Below are 15,344 nucleotides of genomic sequence, written 5' to 3'. Positions count from 1 at the left end.
GTAGGTGATTGACGGACTTGTATGGGTGGGACACCAGAAGGTTTAATGTATGTGTCGTCCAATCAGGTGACAGATACAGCCGGTGGTCTGCGCAGAGGATTTAGTGACAAGAGCTGAAGTTCAGAACTTCTCCACACTCGTCCTTAAACTTTAACCATCCTTATGTCCCTTAATCTGCTCCGTCCTCTCTGACTCCGCCTCTTCCTGTCCCCGTGCAGGACTTCCTGACGGACCTGGTCATGTCGGAGGTGGACCGCTGTGCAGACCACGACGTCCTGATCTTCAGGGAGAACACGCTGGCCACCAAAGCCATAGAGGAGTATCTGAAGCTGGTGGGACAGAAGTACCTGCATGATGCCCTGGGTGAGTCCTGCACACGCACGCACACCTGAACACAATCTGACTGAGCATCAGAAGATCAGCTACAGCTGCAGCCGTCCGTCACTCTTACAACCATTAACCCATCCATTACCGTCTGTGATTCCATTAAACCATTACTGGAATAAATGAAAAAAAAAAAGTAAAAATGTGAAACAGACATATGAAAAAGACAAACTGAAAGAACAACCACAAAAAGTATCAAAGTAAAAGTATATATATATATATATATACACACACACACACACAGTGGGACAAAAAAGTATTTAGTCAGCCCCTGATTTTGCAAGTTCTCTTACTTAGAAAGATGACAGAGGTCTGTAATTTTCATCAGAGGTACACTTCAACTATGAGAGACAAAATGAGAAAAAAAATCCAGGAAATCATATTGTAGGATTTTTAAAGAATTTATTTGTAAATTATGGTGGAAAATAAGTATTTGGTCAATAACAAAAGTTCATCTCAGTACTTTGTAACATAATCTTTGTTGCCAATGACAGAGGTCAAAGGTTTGCACACACTGTAGCTGGTATTTTGGCTCATTCCTCCATGCAGATCTCCTCTTGAGCAGTGATGTTTTGGGGCTATCACTGAGCAACACGGACTTTCAACTCCCTCCACAAATTTTCTATGGGGTTGAGGTCTGGAGACTGGCTAGGTCACTCCAGGACCTTGAAATGCTTTTTACGGAGCCACTCCTTCGTTGCCCGAGTGGTGTGTTTGGGATCCTTGTCATGCTGGAAGACCCAGCCACGTTCCGTCTTCAGTGCTCTCACTGATGGAAGGAGGTTTTGGCTTAAAATCTCACGATACATGGCCCCGTTCATTCTTCCCTTAACACGGATCAGTTGTCCTGTCCCCTTTGCAGAAGAACAGCCCCAAAGCATGAGGTTTCCACCCCCATGCTTCACAGTAGGTATGGTGTTCTTGGGATGCAACTCAGCATTCTTCTTCCTCCAAACACGAGTTGAGTTTTTACCAAAAAGTTCTATTTTGGTTTCATCTGACCACATGATATTCTCCCAATCCTCTTCTGGATCATCCATATGCTCTGTGTCAAACTTCAGACGGGCCTGGACATGGACTGGCTTAAGCAGGGGGACACGCCTGGCGCTGCAGGATTTGAGTCCCTCTGGGCGTAGTGTGTTACTGATGGTAGCCTTTGTTACTTCAGTCCCAGCTCTCTGCAGGTCATTCATCAGGTCCCTCCTTGTAGTTCTGGGATTTTTGCTCACCGTTCTCATGATCACTTTGACCCCACGGGATGAGATCTTGCGTGAGGCCCCAGATCGAAGCAGATTATCAATGGTCTTATATGTCTTCCGTTTTCTTACAATTGCTCCCACAGTTGATTTATTCACACCAACCTGCTTGCCTATTGTAGATTCACTCTTCCCAGCCTGGTGCAGGTCTACAATTTTCTTCCTGGTGTCCTTCAACAGCTCTTTGGTCTTGGCCATGGTTGAGTTTGGAGTCTGACTGTTTGAGGCTGTGGACAGGTGTCTGTTATACAGAGAACCAGTTCAAACAGGTGCCATTAATACAGGTAACGAGTGGAGGACAGAAGAGCTTCTTAAAGAAGAAGTTACAGGTCTGTGAGAGCCAGAAATCTGGCTTGTTTGTCGGTGACCAAATACTTATTTTCCACCATAATTTACAAATAAATTCTCTGAAAATCCTACAATGGGATTTCCTGGATTTATTTTCTCATTTTGTCTCTCATAGTTGAAGTGTACCTCTGATGAAAATTACAGACCTCTCTCATCTTTCTAAGTAGGAGAACTTGCAAAATCAGTGGCTGACTAAATACTTTTTAGCACCACTGTGTGTATATGTGTGTGTGTCTGTATGTATACATATATATATATATATATATATATATATATATCAGTATAAAAGTATATATAAAAACATCTATATAGAAATAACAGTATATAGGTAGAGCCATCTGAGCCTGTTTTCCTGAAGCTTCCACGTCCACATGGACTGACCCTAAACTTCCAGAGCAGATCCAGGCTTCATTGAACACGTTCCTGTAAAAAACCTGATCAGCACGCAGAGTTTTTAGACCAAACCCAGAAATAAACCGACACTTTAATCCAGAATTAGATGAAAAGCTGCCAGAGTGTCTTTGAATCCCGGTTCTGCAGCTGGACTGGAGTACTGGAACACATGAAGACCTCATTCTGCTGCATCATCTTCATCCTTCTCTTCCTCTTCCTCTCACTTCACACATCTGACAGAAGACGAAATGGCTTAAAATAGTTCAGACATGTAAACTCTGCCGTCATCACCTGTAAAACCAGTGTTTGACAGCTCCGACTCGAATATGAAGAAACAGTCGAAGGAGCTGATTGATGTATTTATAGAATCCTCAGGTTCAGTCTGACACCCAGTTTAAGGGCACATCAAACTGTAAAAAAACAGTTTCAGCGCCGACCCTGAAAGCCTCACAGTGCATTTGTCAGACTGGACCCAAGTTCAAAGTGTTGTAGAACAGAACATCTATTAAAACAGAGGAAAGTTTAAGTCACTGCATCACTTCACAGCTTTCATCTGAACTCGGTAAATTTGGCCTCAGTTTGAGATAGTCCATATTTGATCTGAAAAAACAATCAGTTTGTGTTTTATTTTCTTTTTACCTTGAATCTGAACGTCTGCATTTTACAGAAAATTCAACATGTTTTTGCGCTTTTTAGTTTTTGGGTTGGTTTTGTATGTGTACATATAGTGGAAGTACTTGGAAGTATTTGTGTGTAGTATTCTGTCCTTTGTGTGTAGTATTCGGTCTTATGTTTGTATTTGCGTATAGTATTCAGTCCTGTGTGTAGTATTTGGTTTTATGTGTGTATTTGTGTGCGGTATTCAGTCTTATGTGTGTATTTGTGTGTAGTATTCGGTCTTATGTGTGAATTTGTGTGTAGTATTTGGTCTTATGTGTGTATTGGTGTGTAGTATTGGGTCTGATGTGTGAATTTGTGTGTAGTATTCAGTCTTATGTGTGTATTGGTGTGTAGTATTGGGTCTTATGTTTGTATTTGTGTGTAGTATTGGGTTTTATGTGTGAATTTGTGTGTAGTATTCGGGCTTATGTGTGTATTTGTGTGTAGTATTCGGGCTTATGTGTGTATTTGTGTGTAGTATTCTGTCTTTTGTGTGTATTTGTGTGTAGTATTTGGTCTTGTGTGTTTATTTGTGTGTAGTATTCTGTCTTTTGTGTGTATTTGTGTGTAGTATTTGGTCTTGTGTGTTTATTTGTGTGTATTTGTGTGTAGTATTCTGTCTTTTGTGTGTATTTGTGTGTAGTATTTGGTCTTGTGTGTTTATTTGTGTGTAGTATTAATGTGTTTATTTGTGTGTATTTGTGTCTCCAGGGGAGTTCATCAGGGCTCTGTATGAGTCGGATGAGAACTGTGAGGTGGATCCTAGTCGATGCTCCAGCAGCGATCTGAGCGAACATCAGAGTAACCTGAAGATGTGCTGCGAGCTGGCCTTCTGCAAGATCATTAACTCCTACTGGTACCACCCACATTTAGAACCAGAATCACTGGATCAGTCCACATTAACCCCAGAGCACATGTAGAACCAGAACCATTGGATTGATTTACATATACATTATATTTACCACACCCACTGTCCAATGACCGCACCCACTGTCCAATGACCACACCCACTGTCCAATGACCGCACCCACTGTCCAATGACCGCACCCACTGTCCAATGACCACACCCACTGTCCAATGACCCACTGTCCAACGACCACACCCACTGTCTAATAACCACACCCACTGTCCAACGACCACACCGTCCAATGGCCACACCCACTGTCCAATGACCACACCCACTGTCCAATGACCCACTGTCCAACGACCACACCCACTGTCTAATAACCACACCCACTGTCCAACGACCACACCGTCCAATGGCCACACCCACTGTCCAATGACCCACTGTCCAAAGACCACACCCACTGTCCAATAACCACACCCACTGTCCAATGACCCACTGTCCAATGACCACACCCACTGTCCAATGACCACACCCACTGTCCAACCTCATGATGTGGTACCCCGGTATGAACCTGACCGTTTGATCTGGTACCCTGGTATGAACTGGACCCTATGGTCTGGTACCCCGGTATGAACCGGACCCTTTGGTCTGGTACCCTGGTATGAACCAGACCCTACGGTCTGGTACCCTGGTATGAACCAGACCCTACGGTCTGGTACCCTGGTATGAACCAGACCCTACGGTCTGGTACCCCGATATAAACCGGACCCTACGGTCTGGTACCCCGGTATGAACCAGACCCTACGGTCTGGTACCCCGATATAAACCGGACCCTACGGTCTGGTACCCCGGTATGAGCCTGGTCAGGTTTGGTCTGGTACCCCAGTATGGTCCTGGTCTCTGACTGTGCCGTCCTGTCCTCAGTGTGTTTCCTCGGGAGCTGAAGGAGGTGTTTGCGTCGTGGAAGCAGCAGTGCGTGGCCCGTGGACACCAGCAGGACATCAGTAAGCGTCTGATCAGCGCCTCCCTGTTCCTGCGCTTCCTCTGCCCTGCCATCATGTCGCCGTCGCTCTTCAGCCTCATGCAGGAGTATCCGGACGACCGCACGTCCCGAACACTCACCCTCATCGCCAAAGTCATCCAGAACCTCGCCAACTTCACCAAGTATGACCCCGTTCGTCTCCGCTGCTGAACGCCGCTCTGTTGAACATCCAACTGAGGTGTTGTCTGATCCGCAGGTTTGGGAATAAGGAGGAGTACATGGCCTTCATGAACGACTTCCTGGAGCACGAGTGGGCGGGGATGATGCGTTTCCTGTCGGAGATCTCTAATCCGGAGACTCTGTCCAACACGCCGGGCTTTGAAGGTTACATCGACCTGGGCCGGGAGCTGTCCGTCCTGCACGCTCTGCTCTGGGACGTGGTGTCGCAGCTGGACAAGGTGTGTTGGTTTAATAACGTCTAACAGATCCAGGATCAGGATGGAACCTTTAAGTCTAACTAGGTTTGGGGTTAAAGCAGTGTCCGCTTCAGTCTACATGTGTTTTACAACCAGTGTCTTCAGGGTTAAACAGTCAAAGTGGGTTTTCATGGGTCTGAAGTCTGCATAGTCTAGGTGAAACAAAACAAAGACCAACAGAAGCTTCTGTAGCTTTAACAGACATGCATGTATAGGGCTGCACAATTAATCGTTAAAAGATCGCGATCTCGATTCACACATGTATGCGATCTCATTTCTAAACACAGACGATTCTTAAGTATTTTATTTCACGGGCTGCATTACAAACAAATGCCCACAAACGCAGAACCGCCGCCACCGCCTCCTCCCTCAACCAATGGTAAAGCGTCTTTACAGCACGTGACCCTGCTGCTGTCAGCTGCAGTTGAGTGAAGAAAGAGTGAATTACAGCGGAGGAACATCTGCGATAAAGAGAGTGACATGGATGAAAACCCCAGTGGTAGTGGTGACTCACCACCTGAGCTCCTGCCCAATTAAGGTTCACATTCATCGGTGTTAATCTCATGTCGGTCTTTTCTGTCATCCAGATCCAAGTGTGTTTGCATTTTCGCTTCTCTGACTTCTTCTGCTGCTGTTCTTCTTCTACTTTTCTTTTCTTTGCCGGTGACGATAACTCGGCCTTTAACCAAGAATCAAAAGTCTCACCCTCTCTAAAAATTTTATATTAAAAATATTCCATTGTGCCGGCTGGGAAGTTGTTTTTGTGCTGCATACTTCCACAGATCAGCTGACATCACTTAGCAACCGGGACCAGAAGTGCAGCATTACTGCTGGTATGGTAAACATTTCACACAAAAAAACCATCACCGTCGTGTATTATACATATGTATAATATACAGGGTGTCCCTTAAGTCTCCATACATAGGAAAAATAAACGTTTCTTGACATAAACCATTTTTATTTATATAATATGCTCTATATGACTGCCATTTTGTCGGAAACACATTTCAATGCGTGTCCTCCGCTGCTGAAGAACTATAAAGAAGAAATATAAAGAAATACATGTTAGAACCATATATGTATGGAATGTATGATGTCTCCTATGTATGGAGACTTATGGGACACCCTGTATAATAGGCCAGGACAGAAGGGTAGAGAAAAGGTAAATGAATGTAAAGTTTCACTTTCACTTCTGCGGGGGCACAGACTGCACCGCCCCATACCCCCATTGTATAAGCAGGATGGAAACCGACGCATGCACGAACGGGTAATGGGCCAAAACACATGCGCGCAACCCCCCTCAGCCGAAGTGCGTGTGTGCGGCCGAGCCCCCCCACACACACACCGACCAGACGCACGCAACCCCCGCTGGAATGTGCGCATGCGCAACCCCCCCCCCATTACACACAGCCACACCAACAGATCTATTCCACAGCAAACACTGTATAAGTGACCGGATTACTTGCAGAGTGATATGAAAGTTGCGAATCAGAGTTAAAACAACCCATTTTCCTTGACAGCGGTGCAATAAACATTTTGTGAAAAAAATCGTGCCAAAGAATCATGATTCATATTTTTGCCAGAATCGTGCAGCCCTACGCATGTACATGGTTACATGTAGGTACATAAATATATTGTGTCATTAATATGCTAATGAAGACATTCACACATATCTGCATAGACTGTTAACATCATTAGCATAAATGTAATACTTTATTAATGTCTGTAATGACGGATCACATACAAACTAATACTGAGCAGAGTTAGCTCAAGTCTGTCAAACATACATCCAGCGTTAAACCATCAAACTGGCAGGCAGTTGGAGGCAGTTGGACAAGTTCACGGATGGAGCTCCGTCTTGAACATGTTGTCGAGGGATGATGTGAGTCGCTCAGGCATAGAAGCATCTATCTGTCGGCCATCTTTCACTAGTCGCTATGGCAACCTCCCTAGGACAAACCACTCGCTTGATTCCGCTCCGCCGCTCAGTTTCCCCCAGATTTATACCCAAACTTTTGTCTGCTGGATAAACTCAACTGTGAAAGAAACCCAAAGTAGCCCCAGAAATGGACTCCAGAACACCTCTGATCAGCAGACAGATCCTCCTGAAGCTGAAGTCTCTGTACTTGGACATCATTGAACTCCTACAACAGTGGTTTGTCCCAGTGAGGTTACTGTAGCGAGGCGTCAAAGATGGCTGACAGATAAATGCTTCTACACTTGTGAGACTCACATCATCCCCTGACACGTGCTGTAATGTTACGGCGACTCTGACCCATAATGCATAGCGACTCTTAAAGGCATTTCAAAATACAGGTTACTGTAGCCAATCAGTCGACTTCTGTGCTTTGAACCACTGCTGTCATAGAGATGAACACGACGTGAATGATTGGTTATTACACATTTTAAAGGATTTACAACTAAATTATTTTACTGAACATCTGAGGACAGAACCAGGGATAGAACCAGGGATAGAACCAGGGGCAGGATCAGGGGCAGAACCAGGGACAGAGCCAGGGGCAGGACCACGGCAGAACCAGGGACAGAACTAGGACAGACCCAGGGGCAGAACCAGGGACAGAACAGACAGAACCAGGGGCAGAACGGGCAGAACAAGGGACAGAACTAGGACAGACCCAGGGGCAGAACCAGGGACAGAACAGACAGAACCAGGGGCAGAACCAGGGACAGAACAGACAGAACCAGGGGCAGAACGGGAAGAACCAGGGGCAGAACGGGAAGAACCAGGGACAGAAAGGGCAGAACCAGGGACAGAATGGGCAGAACCAGGGGCAGAACCAGGGTCTGTTTTCTGTCTGATACTAAACTGTGCTTTGAGCTGCTGATCAGTGATTGGTCGAGTGTGTGATGTAAATGTCTCATGATGTCACATGACCATCGGGAGCAGAGGTCACTAGAGGTCATTTAACCACATCTTTTAGCTCCGCCTGGCTGACCTGCACAGCATGGCCCTGACCTTTGACCCCTCCCACTCCCCCTCCCTTCCTGCCTGTGCATCACCTGCCTCCCCTGCCTGAGCTCCGCCCCCTCAGCATGATCCCACTGTTTGATTGGTTATGTTCAGTCAACGCATGTTTTTTTTTTTTTTTGTTGGATTGATCTTTAAGTTTCCCTCATGTTTTTCTCCCCCCACTCCCCCCCCCCCCCCCCCCCCCCCCCGGTCACTTCCTGTCTGGCCGACTCTCTGTTGCCGCCATATTGGTTTTTTATCAAACCATACACACACACACACACACGGCGACCACAGGGTGAAAATTCCTTCCTGCAGGCCACCGTAGCCAAGCTGGGGCCTCTGCCGAGGATTCTGGGAGATATCTCTCGATGTCTGGTTTCTCCAACGCCCGTCCAGCAGCAGCTGCGACGCCTCCAGGACCACAGCTCCGCCCACAACATCAGTGGCAGCCTATCATCAGGGTTACAGCGAATCTTTGAAGACCCCGGCGACAGGTAACCAATCAGAGAGCAGCAAGAGGCCAAGGTTTTAAAACCGAAGCTTTAACTCAGTTACTGTGTTGGACTACAACTCCCAGGATGCATTTCACTAAAAAAACATCCACCCACAGAGGCTCCTGTTCCTGTTCAAAGCTGAACGTCAAGGTTCTGTTTAAATGTTCATTCATTTATGTCTTTTTGAGTCTTGAATTTCTATCGGTTTAATGTTTTTTCAGCATATTAGTGTTAGTTTTATTTCAGTGAACGACGTCAGTGTTGAATTTTGCTAATTCAACATTGTTCTCCATGTTTGTTCATCTCATCTAAACATTCTTCCTTCATCGTTGTTCATGACTTGGTTTTTCTTTTCTTTGGTTCATGTTTTTACTTTTATTAAATATTGGACAAAGATAAAAGCTGTTTCATCTTGACTTGTTTGACGTGCGTTTTCCTGACGTGTCATCGTGTTTCCTCCTCAGTCACAGCGACGCCCGCAGTCTTCAGTCTCCAGTGGAGTTGATGGAGGAATATGTTCGTGGTCAGCGCCCCCTGCTGGCGCATCAGCATCCATCAGCCCACGCCAGCTTCTCAGACCCAGAGGACAGGGACGGCGTCCTGCCCAACGGCCGCAGCGTGTCTCTGGTCGACCTGCAGGACGCTCAGAGCCTCCACGGCCCGGTGCCACCGCACCATGAGGCCCCGCCCCGCCTCAGCAGGGTGGGCTCCCAGGCCTCCATCGGACAGGCCCCACCCACCTACCCCCACTCCACACCCCTTACCCCCCAGGCCAAAGCCCCAGGGGCTGCCAGGGACGGCCAACCGCAGAGCGCGCCGCAGGTGCGTCGGCCGCTGCATCCGTCACTGAGCCAGCAGCGCAGCCTGCAGCCGCTGTCCTTCCAGAACCCCGTCTACCACCTCAGTAACCCCGCCCACTCCACGCACTCCACCCACTCGCTGCGTCACGACTCCAGCTCAGAGAACCTGAGCACAGAGAGCTCGCACAACAGCCACAGCAACTCGGACGACTTCGGCAGCCAAGTGGGGGTCAAAGGTCGCATGGCGTCCAACAGCAGCCTGGACGAGCTGGGCAGTCGACGGAGCACACAGAGTGAGGAATGTTCGACACCCCGCCGCCACGTCATACCTGACCTGCCACCTGGCACCGCCACTGCGGTCGCTATCCCCCGACAGAGCACGACAGCAGGCACCGCCCACATAGTGAAGGTGGAGCAGCAGAGCAGAGGAGGCGGCGGAGCCCGGACGCCAAGGTCCCTCCCACACAGCGCTTCGCTCCGCAGCAGCAGTAGCGCAAACACTGAGCCGACACCCACGACAGGACCCACCCTCAATCGCCAACAGTCCACCTGTTCTATTGAAAACATGGCTCCGCCCCCGAGGGGTGCTACTAAGCAACCACAGCAGGTAACGGCGACCGACAGGAAGTGTATTTTCTGATGTTCACTTTCAGCTCTGTGATAATTTGTTGAACTCGTGTACAGGTGGTGTCTCCAGTGGAGGCAGTCGCCGTGGCGATGTCTCCAGTGGAGAGGACGGCGGCCTGGGTGCTGAACAACGGCCAATATGAGGAGGAGGAAGGAGAGAGGAGCAAAGAGGAGGGCAGGAATGCCGAGAAGGTAAGGACCAGACCGGGTCACATCGTCGGACCGGACCAGACTGGGTCACCTGATGGCGTTTCTGTGTCCACAGTATGAGCTGGAGATCTCGCGGCTGAAGGAGCGTCTGCGGGCGTCCGGGCGCCGTCTGGAGGAGTACGAGCGCCGTCTTGTGGCTCAGGAACAGCAGATGCAGAAGCTGCTGCATGAGTACAAGGCACGTCTGGAGGACAGCGAGGAGCGGCTGAGACGCCAACAGGAGGACAAGGACAACCAGATGAAGAGCATCATCTGCAGGTAGACGGCGGCGGCGCCCTCTGAGGACAGACTTAGGACACGAGACCTAAACAGATCTAAAACCACAAAAACACAGAATCAGAGCAGTGACAGGATTCAAATAAAACACAACACCGCCATAAAGAATGATGCCTTCAGGTGCTGTCGGGATGATGATCCTTTGTAATTCCAAATCATGTTTGCGTTGTGTTCAAGTGCTTTTGTTGTCATAGTGAAATGAAAAATGTCTGAAACACAGTTTATGTCGACCTGATACTGGGGTCAAGCAGTTTAAGACATGTTCATTCATCTGAGACAATATTTTTTTGTGTGTCATTTTTGGGTTTGTTTTGTAAACTGTAAAATCAGCTAACGGCAGCACAGTGTTAATAAAACCATCGTTCATCATTGGACATGAATCTCTTGGTGCTCCCATGTTGAAAAGGTCAAAGGTCATTTTCATGTCGTGTATATAGATGTTGTCCTAGTTCTACAGTGGAAAATGCAACATGAAGAGGCATTCATGACCAGTTTTTGAGTTTGTAACTAGTGTTTCCCATAATTCCCACAGCACGTGAAGGCAGCATAAGTGTTTGGGGTTTAATGATCTAATGTAAAGAGAGTTTGAGTCAGATTTATCTGAGGCCGCGACAAATGAAACCTTTTATTCCTGTAAAGACGAGGGTCCAGAAGGAAATGTGGACAGGCGTCTGTCCCTGTTGTGGACGGGGGTGTTACTCTGTTGTGGACGGGGGTGTTACTCTGTTGTGGATGGGGGTGTTACTCTGTTGTGGACGGGGGCGTTACTCTGTTGTGGACGGGGGCGTTACTCTGCTGTGTTGTGTTTGGTTGGTCAGGCTGATGGCAGTGGAGGAGGAGCTAAAGAGGGACCACGCCGAGATGCAGGCGGTGATCGAAGCCAAACAGAAGATCATCGACGCTCAGGTACGTGACGGGCGTTAACCTCTGTTATTGATGGTCCCTTCCTGCCTGTCGGCGCCACATTGTCCATCGGCACCGTCATTCCCAAACTGAAGCGAAGGAAAGGCAGCAGGTGGTAGAAGGTCGACACAGGTTCAGCTTGAACCTGGGCTTAGTTTCATGAAGGTGTTTGAGCTGAACCTGGTGACCCCCCCCCCCCCCCCCCCCCCCTCCCCAGTTTAGATGAATAAGTGTGGAGCCTCTGGACTAAATATTTCTGCCTTTATTAAATTACATGGTTACATGTGATGTTTGGTTTGTGTGTGTTAACATCTGGATGTAAATGTGTGAACTGTTCCAGATGCTGGGTGTAGTCTAATCTGATCTAATAAAATCTACGGCGATTCAGTTAAATTTCAGATACAATTGTATTTATTTCGCGCCTCCTCTTAACTAAAGTTCTCTGATGACCCTTTCCATTTAGAGCTGGGGTAAACCAGACTGTTAAACCAATTCACACCAACAGAACCCAGACAGAGGAAGGAAAAACCACCTTGAACAGGTAGAAACCTGGAGCAGATCCAGACTGTGGAGGATGGATGTCTTTAGGGGGCGGGGGGGGTATCTGCTCCAGTTTTCAGATAAACCAGTTGAACAGTAGATGCAGTTTGTAGATGTAGTGGTTCAGTGTCAGTGCAATGGCGTCGGGGGGGGCATGGCCAGTGTGACGTGCACGGTCATTGGTTGGGGGCGTGGTCTCTGATCTGAACTGAACCCCTGTTAGCGGCAGCAGCCATCACTTCATCATCTCATCATCTCTTCACTGATTTCAGGTCAGTAATGGATGTGAATATAACCAACCAGGTAACTGTAGCCCCGCCCTCTCTCCCCTCCCCCTCCCCAACCACCCTTACACCCCACCCCCCCACGCTCTTTTTAGAAAACCACTGCCAACGAGCACCAACACACATCAGACCTGCTCAGCCTGAAGGAAGTCCATCCAGGAACAGTCAGTGTGGTGGTGTGTCTACTAGGGGGGTCAGAGGGTTAACAAACGGGGGAGGGGGCATGGGGGGACTGTCGGACTCACATCCACAGCGTTAACATGTTTGGATTGAAGGTCAAGTCCAAAGACCAGATCCACGACAGTATCTGGAACTGTGACGTCTACACGTGGTTTCTGACCTGCTGTAGTTTGTCACCACGCTGCCTTTATGGAGCCAGAAGTGACCATATTTGGACAAAAGGGGCGAAGCTACATGAGCGAATGCTAAATGCTAGTTTACTGACCTGGTAAAATAGTCCATTTCATCAAATACAGAATCATGTTAGTGGAAAAACCTGTTTTATTCAAGAAACAGAAGCTGTGAAAGTCCAGTCCCACCCAGAGTCCAGTCCCACCCAGAGTCCAGTCCCACCCAGAGTCCAGTCCCACCCAGAGTCCAGTCCCATTCAGAGTCCAGTCCCACCCAGAGTCCAGTCCCATTCAGAGTCCAGTCCCACCCAGAGTCCAGTCCCACCCAGAGTCCAGTTTAGTCTAATCTAGTCTAGTCCAGTGTAATCCAGTCCAGTCTAATCCAGTCCAGTTTAGTTTAATCTAGTCTAATCTAGTCCAGTCCAGTCCAGTCTAGTCTGAACCCCTCCCAGTTGTTTTCCGGTGCTCCAGGTTTTGTGGGCGTGGCTGCTGGTTGGTGTGTGTTGAGCTCAGAGCTGTTTTACTTTCTGTTTGGCTGCAGACTCCGCCCCCTCACCTCACCCCGCCCCCCTGCCCCGCCCCCTGCCTCCAGCGGACTGGAGTTGACGTTCAGACTGACTTCAGATCAGCACAGCTTCACTCTCCTGTGTTCCTTTGGTTTGTGCCGTTCTGTTTTAGCTTCTGGGCTGGTTCTGTTCGGCTGCTGCCCTCCAACACACCCCCGCCGTCCGTCTGACGGGTCCAAAAACGCATCGCAGCCGCTTTAAAGACTGAAACCACGGCCCCGAGTGTGGGCGTCTGCTCCGAAATCGCTTATGACGACTGTAAATTAAAACACTGGACGTGACAACACTTGTTCGAGCTGCGCTGTGTTTTTAACCCGATAGATCTGCACGTTCTCACACTCACTCTGACTTCCTGTCCCGCCCCCCTCTTGTCTTTGTCCAATCAGGAGAAGCGGATCGGCTCCCTGGACGCGGCGAACTCGCGGCTGATGGCGGCGCTGACGCAGGTGAAGGAGCGTTACAACGCACCGAACCTGCGCAACGGCCTGTCACCGAGCAACCCCACCAAACTGTCCATCACTGAGAACGGAGAGTTCAAGAACAGCAGCTGCTGATAGGAGGCGGGGCTTACAGGGACTGACCCCGCCCACAGCTGCTCTTTGGACAAATGAGAGGATTGAAGAGAATCTATGAACACGCCTGTAAATACTGACGTGTGTGAGCGTGTGGTCACAGAAGCACAGACGAAAAAACCAAAAACTCCATGCAGTTTTCTAACTGACTTTTTTATCGATTTTATTTCCAATGTTTGTTTTGTTTGTTTGTTTTTTGAGATGAGTTTGTTTTTTCCCAAATGGAGCGATTTTAACCAGACTTTGTCCTTTTGTGTTTTGGTTCATGATGTTTTAATTTATTGCTCCACTTCTTCCTGTTGCTGATCTACTGAACGACTCCAGCCTGATCAGGGTCAAAGGTCACTCACCTGTCTGCTGTCCCATGTTGAGAATAAAAGCTGCCTGTGAGTCTGTGTGGTTTTTGGCTTCTGTTAAAAGTCCAAGAAGGTTCTGGAAAGTAAGGGTGTATTCCCACCAGGAAAGTCCAACAGTCCACTTGCTTTGGGCCGGACCAAATGTGTTTTTTCTCTTTTTTTTTTTTTGGTGTGGTTCGCTTTCATATTGTACATTTTTGTAAGTGGACCAAAATCTGTAAACAAAACCACATGTGCTGAGGTCGCTCATCGATTGGACAGAAATGAGCAGTGTCGATTAAAGCGCTCAGTCCAAAGTGAAAGGACAGAATCATGGACATTTTGCTGTTTTGTTATCGTCAGTGATATGGTTTTCACAGATGCAGACGTTTGCACAAGTGTTTGAGCAGCAAGAGCGTTTGATGCAACGTCAAGTTTTCAATATTGTAGAATGCATTTCTCAGCGACAAAGACACGGGGCCAGACGGCTATGGAGGACAGCGCTCATGCACATCATGTTGTGACCGTCGCTCTTATTCACGCAGACGTAACGGGTCTGAAGTTGGAGTTCTGCTAGTATACCCAAAGACTGTTAAAAAGCATTAGTGCTCCGTACTGCTGACCTGTGTGTACCTGTCCTGTATCACCGTTCAGTTTAGCCAGGGACAGAATTCCTTAACGCGGGTAAAGTTTGCTGGTGCTGATGAAGTCGTTTATTATTTTTCTTTTCAAGCACAAACAGACAAATCTAACTGGAGTTCTGAAAATGAAATGTCCGCATGTTACAGTTTTGCGTAAGCACTGAATCCAGCCCAAACCCACACTGAAGCTCAGATACCAGGAACAGAAACCAAACTGATGCTGGCTTTGACCTCTGCCTTTCTACAGTGACATTATGAACTAATAATGCACCATTTACACAAGAGTAAAAATACCAAATATCAGAAATACCCTTAGGAAAAAGTAGTACAGAGTACTGCAAGAATCTTATTGTATTTTGGGACACTTTATTCTCATAATATTATAGAAATACTACTAAAAAAAACAACTGTGTCGGATCGGGTCTG

At 47.8% G+C, this 15,344-nt stretch overlaps 1 protein-coding gene across 1 annotated transcript in view; it reads left to right on the top strand.

The window, feature by feature from the left end:
* LOC115437496 (ras GTPase-activating protein nGAP-like) overlaps positions 1-14,332 on the top strand; it is an 88,630-nt gene extending 74,298 nt beyond the window's left edge. Inside the window, 10 exon segments of the mRNA XM_030160695.1 lie at positions 219-363; positions 3,753-3,897; positions 4,813-5,052; positions 5,127-5,328; positions 8,636-8,814; positions 9,279-10,221; positions 10,299-10,433; positions 10,507-10,709; positions 11,546-11,633; positions 13,757-14,332. Coding sequence (XP_030016555.1) covers positions 219-363; positions 3,753-3,897; positions 4,813-5,052; positions 5,127-5,328; positions 8,636-8,814; positions 9,279-10,221; positions 10,299-10,433; positions 10,507-10,709; positions 11,546-11,633; positions 13,757-13,924 — 2,448 coding nt within the window. The 3' untranslated portion in view covers positions 13,925-14,332.
* Positions 14,333-15,344: the final 1,012 nt, after the last annotated feature.

Source organism: Sphaeramia orbicularis, chromosome 17 (assembly GCF_902148855.1).
Source record: "Sphaeramia orbicularis chromosome 17, fSphaOr1.1, whole genome shotgun sequence".
In the NCBI taxonomy this organism is placed as follows: Eukaryota; Metazoa; Chordata; class Actinopteri; order Kurtiformes; family Apogonidae; genus Sphaeramia; species Sphaeramia orbicularis.
The sequence above is the reverse complement of the archived record's forward strand: the minus strand, read 5'-3'. Positions and strand labels throughout refer to the sequence as shown.